Here is an 11,586-nt window from a genome sequence, read left to right on the forward strand (position 1 = left end):
TTTTTGCATTCCCTTTGAGAATCTCTCTGAAAGTTACCAATAAATGTGAAACTTATCAAACAGGGCTGTCTCCTTTGTATAGTTTTCTTTGCCTTCTAATATCAATCACCCCACAAAAGCAGGTTTTCGTGTGAAAGTTAAGACTAGAATTGAGGATTACTCACCTCTTGTTCTTTGGAAATAATAAGAAGGCCTAGTTCTTTCACCATGACAAAAAGAAAGAAAAAAGAAAAAGACAGGCATAAATTAATCTTGCATTCAAATATTACAATGAAAACAAAGCTTTTTATTTTCTTTAGTTTGAACCTTTTTGTTCCTTTTGTTACCAATTTGAACACTGTTTTAAATGGAAATAAAACAATGGTATTTTGTGCTTCCCAAAGATTTTTTAGAAAATTTTCATCCCACTCAACAAGACGTTGTTTGAAATACCTTTTCTCTCTGTCTCCTTAATAAGAGCATTTGTATCTATGCAGTTCTCTTCATCTGAGGACCTCAAAGCTTTGGCTGATATTCTTTGTTGCCAGATGGTGATGACAAAGCTCTCATCCTTTCTGTTTTCTGTTTGTGCAGAAGCGGGAGGTAAAAAGCTACGGAGCACTGTCCAGAGAAGTACAGAAACAGGCCTGGCTGTGGAAATGAGGAACTGGATGACTCGACAGGCAAGCCGAGAATCTACAGATGGCAGCATGAACAGCTACAGCTCAGAAGGAAAGTGAGTGAGGCTGGCGGGGATGGGCGTCTCTTCCGAGCCTGCGGAGACCATCTTCTCTGTCTCTGTCTCTTTGCTTTCACAAAAGTTAGCTCACACTCGACAGCACCGTTTTCATTTTTGCGGGCTGATTTGCTGTGAAGAGAACTTTTGCTCACCTGCCACTGAACAATGTGACATATCTGACTTTTTATATCAAGAGACATAGGTTTGGGGATAAAGTGTTTCACTTTAACGGCAAGATGCTAAAATGTGACTGTCACAATACATGCAAAACAAATAGCTTGCCTTACCTAGAAATAATACATAAAAACACAAAAATAATAAGCACTCATGCCACACCACATGAACAATGCTGATTTTTAAAATCTTTAAGAGTTATTACTAAAAAATATCGAATACTGATACATATTTAGTTCCATGCAGTAAAAAATAGTTCAGGTAAATGTAATAGCCAATAAGAAACACCACAGAGAAAGTTGGTGAGCCTTTCCTTTATGGAGTTATAACATAGCTTTCCCTTGAATCAAGTGCATCTGAGATATTTTTAAAGCATTTGTAAAGATCATATAGCCCTGTCATCATCAACAAATTAACAGTAATTAGCAACTGCAGATCCATAGACGGATATGTAAAGGAAATTAATAGAGGAAAGTGGGGTTAACTGACCCCACTCCATCATCACCATGGAAGCATCAGATGTTTAGACAACATACGTGTAGCCAGTTCACAGATGTGAGGCGATGGGAGCTGCTGGCAGAGTATTGATGATATGCCCTAAGGATAATTTGTCAGGCACAATTATATAAATACAAGAGTTGTTTATGGTTTCCATACATTTATAAATCAGGTTATATGGGATACATTAACTTGGAAACATTAAAATGTTTGGATTAACTTAATATTTGGGAATTAAGTTTGAGGAAAGAAATAGGTTTGATTTTCATCAAGGAAGTCTTAAAAGAGATAGAGAATCATGTAAAAAATAAATGAGCACTAAGCACTTATCATTGCAGAGCACTATATTAGATACTGTTAGGGATATAAAAATGTTTAAACTGTGGCCCCTGCCCTCCAGATGTTTATAGTCTCACTGGAAACATTTTTCCAGTGAATACTTATGAATTCAGTCAATAAATTTTCCCATACCTTCCAGTGTTCTCAGCACTGTGCTATGAGTTGGGGATATAAGTCATACAATGGAGCCAAAATCAGTTGGTAGTCATGACCGTGGGCTTTAGAATCATACAGCTTAAGTTCTCATCTGTTTTTTGGTACTGTAGGACCTTGGGCAAGTTATTTAACTGTTCTAAGCTTTGTTTTAATTAGTTGATTGAGCTTGACAGGCATTTATTTAGTGCTTACAACATTCCAGGCATGGTTCTGGGTGCTAGAGATGTGTTAGTGAACAAAACAGAAACAAACACAAAAAATCTACTCTCACCAAACTTACAATCCAATAGAAAAGCTAGATGATAAACACGAAAAGTTGTTAAAATGTATATATTAGAAAAATTGGTAAAATATATAGTAGATTAGGTAGTACAAGTGCTAAGGAGAAAAATAAAGGAAGAGAGAAGATAGAGGGCAAGGGTAGGGTTTTTGTAGGGTAGCCGGGGAAAAGGACACATTGAGTAAAGATCTGAAGGAATTTGGTAAGCATATGGATATGTGAGGGAAGAACATTCCAGGCTGAAGCGCTGTGGAGGCCCTGAGGCAGGAGCCTGCTAGGCATCAGCAGTGGGAAGGGCAGCACTGAGGGGTAAGGGCAGGAGTAGTAACAGCCTAGGAGTTAAGATATGGGGGCCAAGGGGAGGCAGCTTGCATCGTCTTTACATATCGTCATAAGGACTTTACTTTTGCCTTGAGAGGGATGAGAAACCATTGAAGGATTTTGAGCAGAGGCCTACCATTCTCTGACTTCAGTTTTAACAGCTCACTCTGATTGCTTTGGGGGTGGAGAGTAAAGGTGGCAACAGGGAGGTCATTCAGAAGGCTGCTGCAGTAAGACAGAAGATAGAAAATGATGCTGGCCTTAGTGAGGTCAGATTCTGGGTGTATTTTGACTGAGAGCCAATAAGATTTATTGATGCATTTGATGTGAGTAATGAGAGAAAGGAGTGTATTAGTTTGCTAGGGCTGCCAAGACAAAATACCACAGACTGGGTGGCTTAAACAACAGAAATTAATTTTTTCATAGTTCTGGAGGCTAGAAGTCCAAGATCAAAGTGTCAGGAGGTTTGGTTTCTCCTGAGGTCTCTCTCCTTGGTTTGCAGATGGCTGTCTTCTCACTGTGTCCTCACATGGCCTTTCCTCTGTGTGTGCAATGCTCCTGGTGTCTCTTCCTCTTCTTATAAGAACACCAGCTGTATTAGATTATGGCCCCATAATCTAATTAAGTCATTAGATTATGACTTCATTTAACCTTAATTACCACTTTAAAGGCTCCATCTCCAAATACAGTCATCCTGAGGGTTAACGTTTGAACATACGAATTTGGGAGGGACACAATTCAGTCTGTAACAAAGAGGAAAGATAACTCCAAGGTTGAGCAAGTGAAAGAATGAAGTTGCCATTTATTAAGATGGAATCTTCTGACAGGGACAGAGTTTGTTTTTTTGTTTGTATGGGGGTTGAGAGTGATATTGGGACAAGTTAAGTTTCAAGTTCCTGTTAGACGTCCAAACAGATATGTAGATGAAGCAGTAAGAATGCAAGTCTGTGGCCCAACAGAGAGGTCCAAGCTGGAGATGTGAATCTAGATAATATCGTGGATGGCATTTAAAATCATGAGACTGGATGAGATTACCAAGGGAATTCATACATATAGACAAGGTAAGAGGACAAATGGTTGAGCTCCCAATATTTAGCAGCAGAATTAGCAAAGGAGACTGAGGTAGATTGGCAAAAGAAGAAAACCAGAAGACTAGAAAGTTTGGAAAGCAAAGTGAAGAAAGTGTTTCAGGGAAGAGGGAAGGATTAATTGAGTCAAACGATGCTAATATTAAATGAATTCCAAGTATTAACAGCTGGATTTACTACTGTGATCCTTGGGCCACCTTGATCAGAGAATCTTGGTGGAGTGGAGAAAAATAAAGCAAGGAAGAGAGCAAGGAAAAACTGATTGGTTTCAAGAGAGAATGAGAGGAAATTGAAGATAGCATATAGAGACAATTCTTTCAAGGAGTTTCAAGGAGAGAAATGGGATGGTAGCTGGAGAAAGAAGTGGAGTTAGGAGAGGGATTTTTTTTAAGGTGGAAGAAATAACAACGTGTGTGTGTGCTGAGAGAAATGATCTGAAAGAGTTTCCTCGTCTATAGATAGGTTAAATAACAGAATCCATCTCATAGTGCGGCTAAGAGGATTCAGTATGATGGTGTTTGTCATGGAGTACGTGCTCAATATGTCCTGAGTGCCGTTGATAGAAATCACTGTCCCTGCCCTCCAGACCGAGGAAGAGAAAGGCACATAAACCAAAGCCTGCAGTACAGTGTGACAGGTGCTTCTGGTGGCATTCGTGGGCTGTTAGGGAATATGGAGGGAGGGCCGTGGGGGCTGGAGTGCAGTGTTGGGATCCGATTAAGATAAGTGGCAAAATAGTAGTACCTACTGTTCCTGCTACAGGAAGAGGCTAGAGGGTAACCTGGCTACCTGAAAGTTCGCAGGAGTTGAGGGTTTAATCCCATATGTTATTTTGCTTTTAGTCTGATTTTCCCTGGTGTCCGCTTGGCCTCTGATAGCCAGTTCAGCGATTTTCTGGATGGCCTTGGCCCTGCCCAGCTAGTAGGGCGCCAGACTCTGGCTACACCTGCAATGGGTAAGAATTTCCGTCACGTGATTTCATTGTTTTTCTTTTAGATAATTGAAAATTACATTCTCTAAATTTCATAGGATCTTTAATAGTACTATCAGCAGGAATGACTATCTTAGATTTTAACAATAAAAAATCTTGAACTAATTTTTTCCATCTCAATTTATGTGCTCTTTAAAGTAAGATACCACTGATAAAATTTTAAGTATATTTTAATTTAAGAAAATATAAGGGAAATGATGTAATGATGTTAAACCAAGGTCTTTGACACAAGCATTTTTCCCACTGCATTTGTATATTAAGAGCTGCTTGTTTCTTCCTCACACACCATTAGGTGACATTCAGGTAGGAATGATGGACAAAAAGGGACAGTTGGAGGTGGAAATCATTCGTGCCCGTGGCCTTGTTGTAAAACCAGGTTCCAAGACACTGCCAGGTAAAAACAGAAGAGCTTCTACTATTATTGTTCATAATCCACATTTTGCAATTTAGAGACTTTGTTTTTAGTTCAATGCTGAAAACTTTGCTTTCAGATAATCAAGAATACAAATAAATGAGTCAATTATCTGTAGTAGTTTATTGTTTATCCTGAGTGAGTATTCAATGACAGTAGTGTGGTGGGGATAATTTAAGCAGTTGAATAAGTACATAAATAGTAGAAACCCCTGCAAAATAAAAACTGCCGTACTTAGATAATTCATTTTGTACAACATGTACATAGAAAGTTCTTTTTCTTCTTAGCTGGTATTTTATGTTTTTCTTCAGATTATCTGGAGCCTCAAAATTTTCCTTGGGAATCCTTAAAGCTCTGGAATTAGAATTAAAATAGATACAGGCCCCCAAAGTAGCATAAGCCTATGTATGCAGGATATTCCAAATATAAAGACTTTTACTTCCTGTAGCATATGAAGAAAGAGAGGCACCATTATAAATTTTTATCGTGATGTCACATATTTTGTACTGAAATCTTGTTATAATCTAAAGTGTTTGGAGCCATGGAAAATGCCACAAACTCCAGATGCATTGTGCAGAGATGTATAGAACATTGGATCTGAGGTATAATAGAGAAGAATTACTGAGGATTCTGAAACTTGGTTTCTAGCTTTAGCACCCCTACTGACTGAATTGTAATTTTGAATCTCTTAACCACTCTATCCTTGTGGCAGTTCTAAATTATCATGTATATTACCTATTGTACAACCTTGCAGGGTGATTAAGACAATTGTGTTTATAAAGGTATTGGAGCTAGTCAACCGCTATGTTATAAAGAATATCGTGATTTGTATATGCATTGAATGCTTTTATGAAGAGTCTGTCAGATAAATTTCAAGCCATGGAATTCATAATTAGTTGCCTCTTTCTAGCTAATTACGTCAAACCCCACTGTGTCTTGTACCCACACCACCACCAATAAACAAACCCTTTTGAGTGATAAATAAATGATTTATGGGGACGGGTGAGTAAAACAATATAGTTTCAAGCATGTTTAATTAGATTTAAGTATTGATAAATGAAAACCTGAGTAAGACATCACTCTTGAATATTTTTAGGGACTGGAAACATTTCACCTTATTTAATGCAAGTGTTCAAATCTCCATAATCAGTTCATGGCAAATCAGTGATCAACTCAGAGGCTGGTCAACGTTGCCTAAAACTACCTGAATGGCTGATAGTCCTCTGTTTGCCTAACGATTGTGACATGATGTGGAAAGGCCATAACTTTGGATTGCTAGTCCTTTCAGCCTAAAACTAAGCTCTGGCAGTTGTCACCCGTGAGTTGGGTGTTCCCTGACCATCGCCCATCACCTGACTCTCCTCTGTGTTTTCTTTCCTAAGCACCATATGTAAAGGTGTATCTATTAGATAATGGAGTCTGCATAGCCAAAAAGAAAACAAAAGTGGCAAGAAAAACGCTGGAACCACTTTACCAGCAGCTATTATCTTTCGAAGAGAGTCCCCAAGGAAAAGTTTTACAGGTATTTGCTGAATTGTTTATCCCCTACCTAAGAAAGTATTTTCATGGAGTCAAACCTTATACCCAACATCTTTCCCTATTATCTTTTCTTATTCTTTTCTGTTCCTCACAGCTGAACCTCTTAGGAACTTCAAAACAATGCCCAGTGCTATAAAGCTATAGGAACTGTTGTTTCCTTTAAAGTGAGCTATAGACTTGCCAATCCCCATCACATATAAACCCCAGTCTCCTTGCACTGCTTACGATCTTGACACTCCAGCACAGTTCTCCTAGTGTACCTTTGGAGTCTAGTAGATGAAGATGGCTATCCTACTCATTAAATACAACTGTTTAACTTGCTGTTTGATGTCAGCCCCTTAACTGAATGTATTTTAGCCTTACAAGTTCTTATGTACATGATTATACTGACATTATTCTCCCTTTTATTTTGCCAACAGATCATTGTCTGGGGAGATTATGGCCGCATGGATCACAAATCCTTTATGGGAGTGGCCCAGATACTTTTAGATGAACTGGAGCTATCCAATATGGTGATTGGATGGTTCAAACTTTTCCCCCCTTCCTCCCTAGTAGATCCAACCTTGGCCCCTCTGACAAGAAGAGCTTCCCAGTCATCTCTGGAAAGTTCAACTGGACCTTCTTACTCTCGTTCATAGCAACTGTAAAACTGTTGTCCATAGCAACCAGCGTTACAAAAAAAAAAAATCACAGGTCGCAAACCCTGGTAACACTGCATGCTTAATGTTGTGTCTTCTGAGCCTGTTTCTAGGGATACAAAGCGATCCTGTGTTCTCAGAGGAAGTTGCACACATTGTGCCCTAAAGAAGGCCCTCAGGTGAAAGAGCAGAGCTATGAAGAACTATCAGGTTTAGAGTTCAATACTACTCGAGTTTTGGTCCAATCTGAAGCCATGGATTAATCTCAAAGAATCAGTCAGTTTCATGCAACAAAAGCCCTTTTCAATGGCACCTTTATATTTTTATCGTTCCTTTTTCTTCATTTCTCTGACCCCAAAGCCCTGTTATGCCACAGAAATGGAGCTATACAGCCATTAAGCCATGGTACAAGTCAAGGAGTAAAGTCCTAGGAAGCATCAGGTAAAAAGCAGGGGACCCAAGAAGTGGTCCAGGACAAAACCTCAGCCCTCATCTGGCCGGTGACCAGGAGCAGCCAGTCCAACGTGAACGGCGGTAGACTTCGCAGCTCCAGCAGGCACGTCATGCACTAATGCCAAGATGTGTTGGACTCTGAAAAACAAAATTCTGTGGCTACACTGTACTGAATGAAATTAAAGAAACTTTTTTTTGCATGGACACAGATTAGCTGAATAATGAAATTATTTTCTTGAGGCTGCAACTTGCAAAAAAAAAAAAGAATAAAAATCAGCCATTTTCAACAATTTATATTATTTTTAAAAATAAATTTCACTAGTGCATGGTTTTAAAAAGGGGAGAGAATGCAACAGGGTGATACAAAGATACACCATGTTTATTCTTTGACCATAGTCTGTGTTTTGGCAGACATTACAAATGAAATACTTTCTAGAAGATACTTAAAATTCTCTTTATGTGACAAATAAGTATAATATATTCAATTTATTTCCATGTTAAATATACAAATCTTATGAAGTTCAATATGTGCAAATTGTTCACATCTTTTCTCCTCTCCTCTATCTCACTTTTCCTCCTCTCCCTCTTTTAATCTTTTATTTTCTTTCTCTCTCCCAGAGTGAATATTATACTAAAAAATTACAAGTTTTTGACCTGATACTCTCTTATATCCCATGTTCGATTCAGAGCCATAGATGCTTCTGAATTTATGAATTTCTCAAGGGAAAAAAAACTGTTTATGAGCTTTCTTTATTTCAAGCATGTTGAAAGGATTTTGCAACATGACTTGGGAGTACATTAAAGTAAGTCAGCATGTATTTGATAAAGAAGATATTTGAACTTTTGCAATTTATTGTACAGTGCATGGTAATTTTATTTTCACCTTCAAAGTTCAGTTTACAGGAAAATCCTAAAATCATGTGGCCATTGTAATGTCTAATAAATTTGTTTTTAGCACCAGCATTATTCATACAGGGGTTAAAGTATTATTTCTAGAAGGTCTTAGGTTTTGTTTTTTAATTAATTAAAGCAGTTTCTTTAGTCAATTTCCATTTACTATGTGAATAGAAACACTGCTAAAAATTTGGAGCCCTGAAACACAGGGCTGTTTATTAATTCATTTTTCTGTAGTAAAATTCAATTTTTCACAAATTATATTTCTAAAGAAATATAGTAAACATAAATTTGCAACAAATAATTTTAAAGCTCCAATTTTTAGGTGACTCAAAGAAAGTCAATCTGCCTATTAACAGTTCTTTGATGCCATCACCAAAAGTCTACACACAAAATCCCCTGAAGTCAAACCCCTGCCTTTGGTTTTACAGTCAGTTGTTACCATTGGGTGGTGCTGCAAGGTCAAATTTCTCTTAAGTTCCCCTAGTTAGAGGAAAAGTCACTGGTTAATGGAAGAAACCACACATACTTTCTGTTTCTTTATGTACACGTTGATGACACATCGTTAGTTGATTTTGATTTCTTATAATAACTTGTGAAATCCACATACACATCGCTCGTTTAAATTAAGGCCATGCACAAAAATTGTTTTATTTTTTTTTTCCTTTTAAATTCAGTACTGACCATTAAAAATTATCATGTTTGCTATGGTGCAAAAGTTAAAATGAGTATCACTAAAAATGCCTTCTCTTTATGTGGTGCAATATGAAATACACCGAGACTGTGTCTTGACATTCTGAGATCTATGATGGACCCAGGTAAAGTCGTTAAAAGAACGAATAAAACTTCATGGAAATAATTTAGACACTTGTGTACCAGCAACAATTGATTTAATAGACCTATAGTGTCTATACTCTCCCTTAGAATAAACGTTTACCATTTTCCTGATACTAAGATGCAGTCACATAATCTTTTGTGCATATTCCTATATAAATTATTTCTAATTTTAATAAGAAGGACATGAGTGTATGGAATATTTGTACATACTTGTCATTATGCAGTATTTATTTAAAAGTTGGTGTATTTTTTTTAATTTTCACATGTCTGCACCTCGACTTGTGGTTTAGTCATGTAAATAGTACTATTCCAGTGACCATTGCTGCCCTGTACATAGTATGTTTTCAAAGTAAAGGGAATTCCAGTTGCGAAAAAAAAGTGGGCAGATTAGTCCTGTAATGAACACCAACTAATGTAAATCAAATTCATTCTGGTGATGGTATTTAACACTTTAAATAAAACATTTTCTTTACAGATGTTTGTATGCACAGCCTTCTCTGACTTCTCTTCTCCCCACGCATCCTCAAGCCTGCTGCAACTCATTCCCAAATGCACACATCGTTTAAAGACAGGAAAATAATCTTTTTCTCCCTCTCCATAACAGAAGCAGGCTGCTGGTCTTAGCAAACAGCCCTCAGTAGAACATTTCTTTGAAGTGCCAAAAGCTTTCTGCTCACATCATTAAAAGTTGCTGCTTTTAAAAAAGGTTGTTATTCTGGATTGAGGTTCTTTCTGATTAAATGACTCAGCAGCTTGCAGATTTTCTGAGTGAAATGAGTCAGATTTCTGAGTCAGTTGGCCTCCAATGATAGCAGAGTCACAGAGAGTCATGCACAGGCTCTACCGTTCCCTGGGTGGAAACGGCGAGGGCGACAGTTGGCTTTAGGCTATGTGTTTGCACTGACCTGTCAGTTCAGCTTGTGGGGCTGGGGGTGCATTTTGAGCTGGGGAGACACATGCGATAACCTGACATGTAACAGCCTGTCCAGAGACTGGCTTCTGTAGTGTAAATGTGAATGGGTGAGGTTTCTCCATACCCTTCTAGGGCAATTCCTCAAACTTCAAGAAAGAACCCCAGCAGAGTTCCAATGGGAGTCCTCCCTGGCTCTAAATTTAAGAAGTAGTTTGGATTAATTAGAACCTATTTCTCTCTCCATTCTTGGAAACAGCCATTTCTCCCATTTCCAAGGGCTCAATTCCAGCACAGTCCCCAATACCTATCACATGTTATTTTTCACTATTCGTTTTTTTGCTATTCATTATTCAATATTTTTCACTATTCCCCTACTCTAGTGAGCTATTTCTTTGCTGTTCATACACTCCTGTTATAAAATTCCCTTGCCTTTCTTATACACCCTCTCCTGAAAAGCCCTTCTATTTTCTCAAAAATGATCCATGTTAGCCCCTTCCTGCAACTCCCTGCTCAGGACTGAGCTCTTCTTTAGCAGTTCCTGACAATCCTAACAACATGACTGCCATTGACATCAACATCTTCACTTTCCCAGGAACTCCAGATGCCAAGGCTCCATGAGCAACAATAAAGGACATGATGGTCACTCTTGTAGGGGCCGTGAGAGAATTGGTCAAGAAATCACCAAAGCTGTCTGCCTGTACTGCCTTACCATTCTGTGCACGTACAAGTCATGTGCTCTGCATGTCTGTCTCCACTCACTCAGCTCGTGATGCCCTCAACGTCCTGTGGGCAGTCATGGACTGAATAAACAGGGGTTCACACACCCACCTGTGGTTGTGAAATTTGTATTGGGAAGCAGTATGTAAGAGGAAATTTGAAAAACAGCAACAATCTGTGCCGCTCAAATTCTCTGCATGGCTTGACTCAAGTCACTTAATCTCTCTGGCATTCATTTTTTCACCTGAGAAATAAGGAGTTTGAGTTAGATACTCCTCTATCATTAAATCAACACTTTGACTAATATGTAAGCTCCTTCAAGGAAGGGACCATGTCTACTTTTTTTTCCTCTTTTGTATCCTCAGTGCCAAGAACAATGCTGAACACACAAATGCTCAATAAATATCTGCCAAATTAATGAATATTTATTTCATCTTGGCTGCTTTTGAGACACTATTTTAGGCATCGTAGTGAATAAAACATGGATGACCTTATCCTCATGGGGTTCTCGCTCTACTAAAGAAGACGCATAGGGTGAAAAATTACAAGTCTGATAAGTTTCCAAGAGGGAAGCCCCCAGGATGCTATGGGAGCATACAGCAAAGTGTTTTAAACTAG

General features: G+C 38.3%; 1 protein-coding gene across 50 annotated transcripts in view; it reads left to right on the forward strand.

The window, feature by feature from the left end:
• Positions 1 to 9,814, forward strand: part of RIMS2 (regulating synaptic membrane exocytosis 2) — a 572,997-nt gene extending 563,183 nt beyond the window's left edge. For all 50 annotated transcript variants that reach the window (XM_070481448.1, XM_070481450.1, XM_070481459.1 and 47 more), the window contains 5 exons: positions 574 to 715; positions 4,417 to 4,529; positions 4,858 to 4,959; positions 6,360 to 6,499; positions 6,936 to 9,814. In XM_070481448.1, coding sequence (XP_070337549.1) covers positions 574 to 715; positions 4,417 to 4,529; positions 4,858 to 4,959; positions 6,360 to 6,499; positions 6,936 to 7,154 — 716 coding nt within the window. In that variant the 3' untranslated portion in view covers positions 7,155 to 9,814. The remainder of the gene's footprint in view (positions 1 to 573; positions 716 to 4,416; positions 4,530 to 4,857; positions 4,960 to 6,359; positions 6,500 to 6,935) is intronic.
• Positions 9,815 to 11,586: the final 1,772 nt, after the last annotated feature.

The sequence above is a fragment of the Equus asinus genome, chromosome 12 (genome assembly GCF_041296235.1).
Source record: "Equus asinus isolate D_3611 breed Donkey chromosome 12, EquAss-T2T_v2, whole genome shotgun sequence".
Lineage (NCBI taxonomy): Eukaryota > Metazoa > Chordata > Mammalia > Perissodactyla > Equidae > Equus > Equus asinus.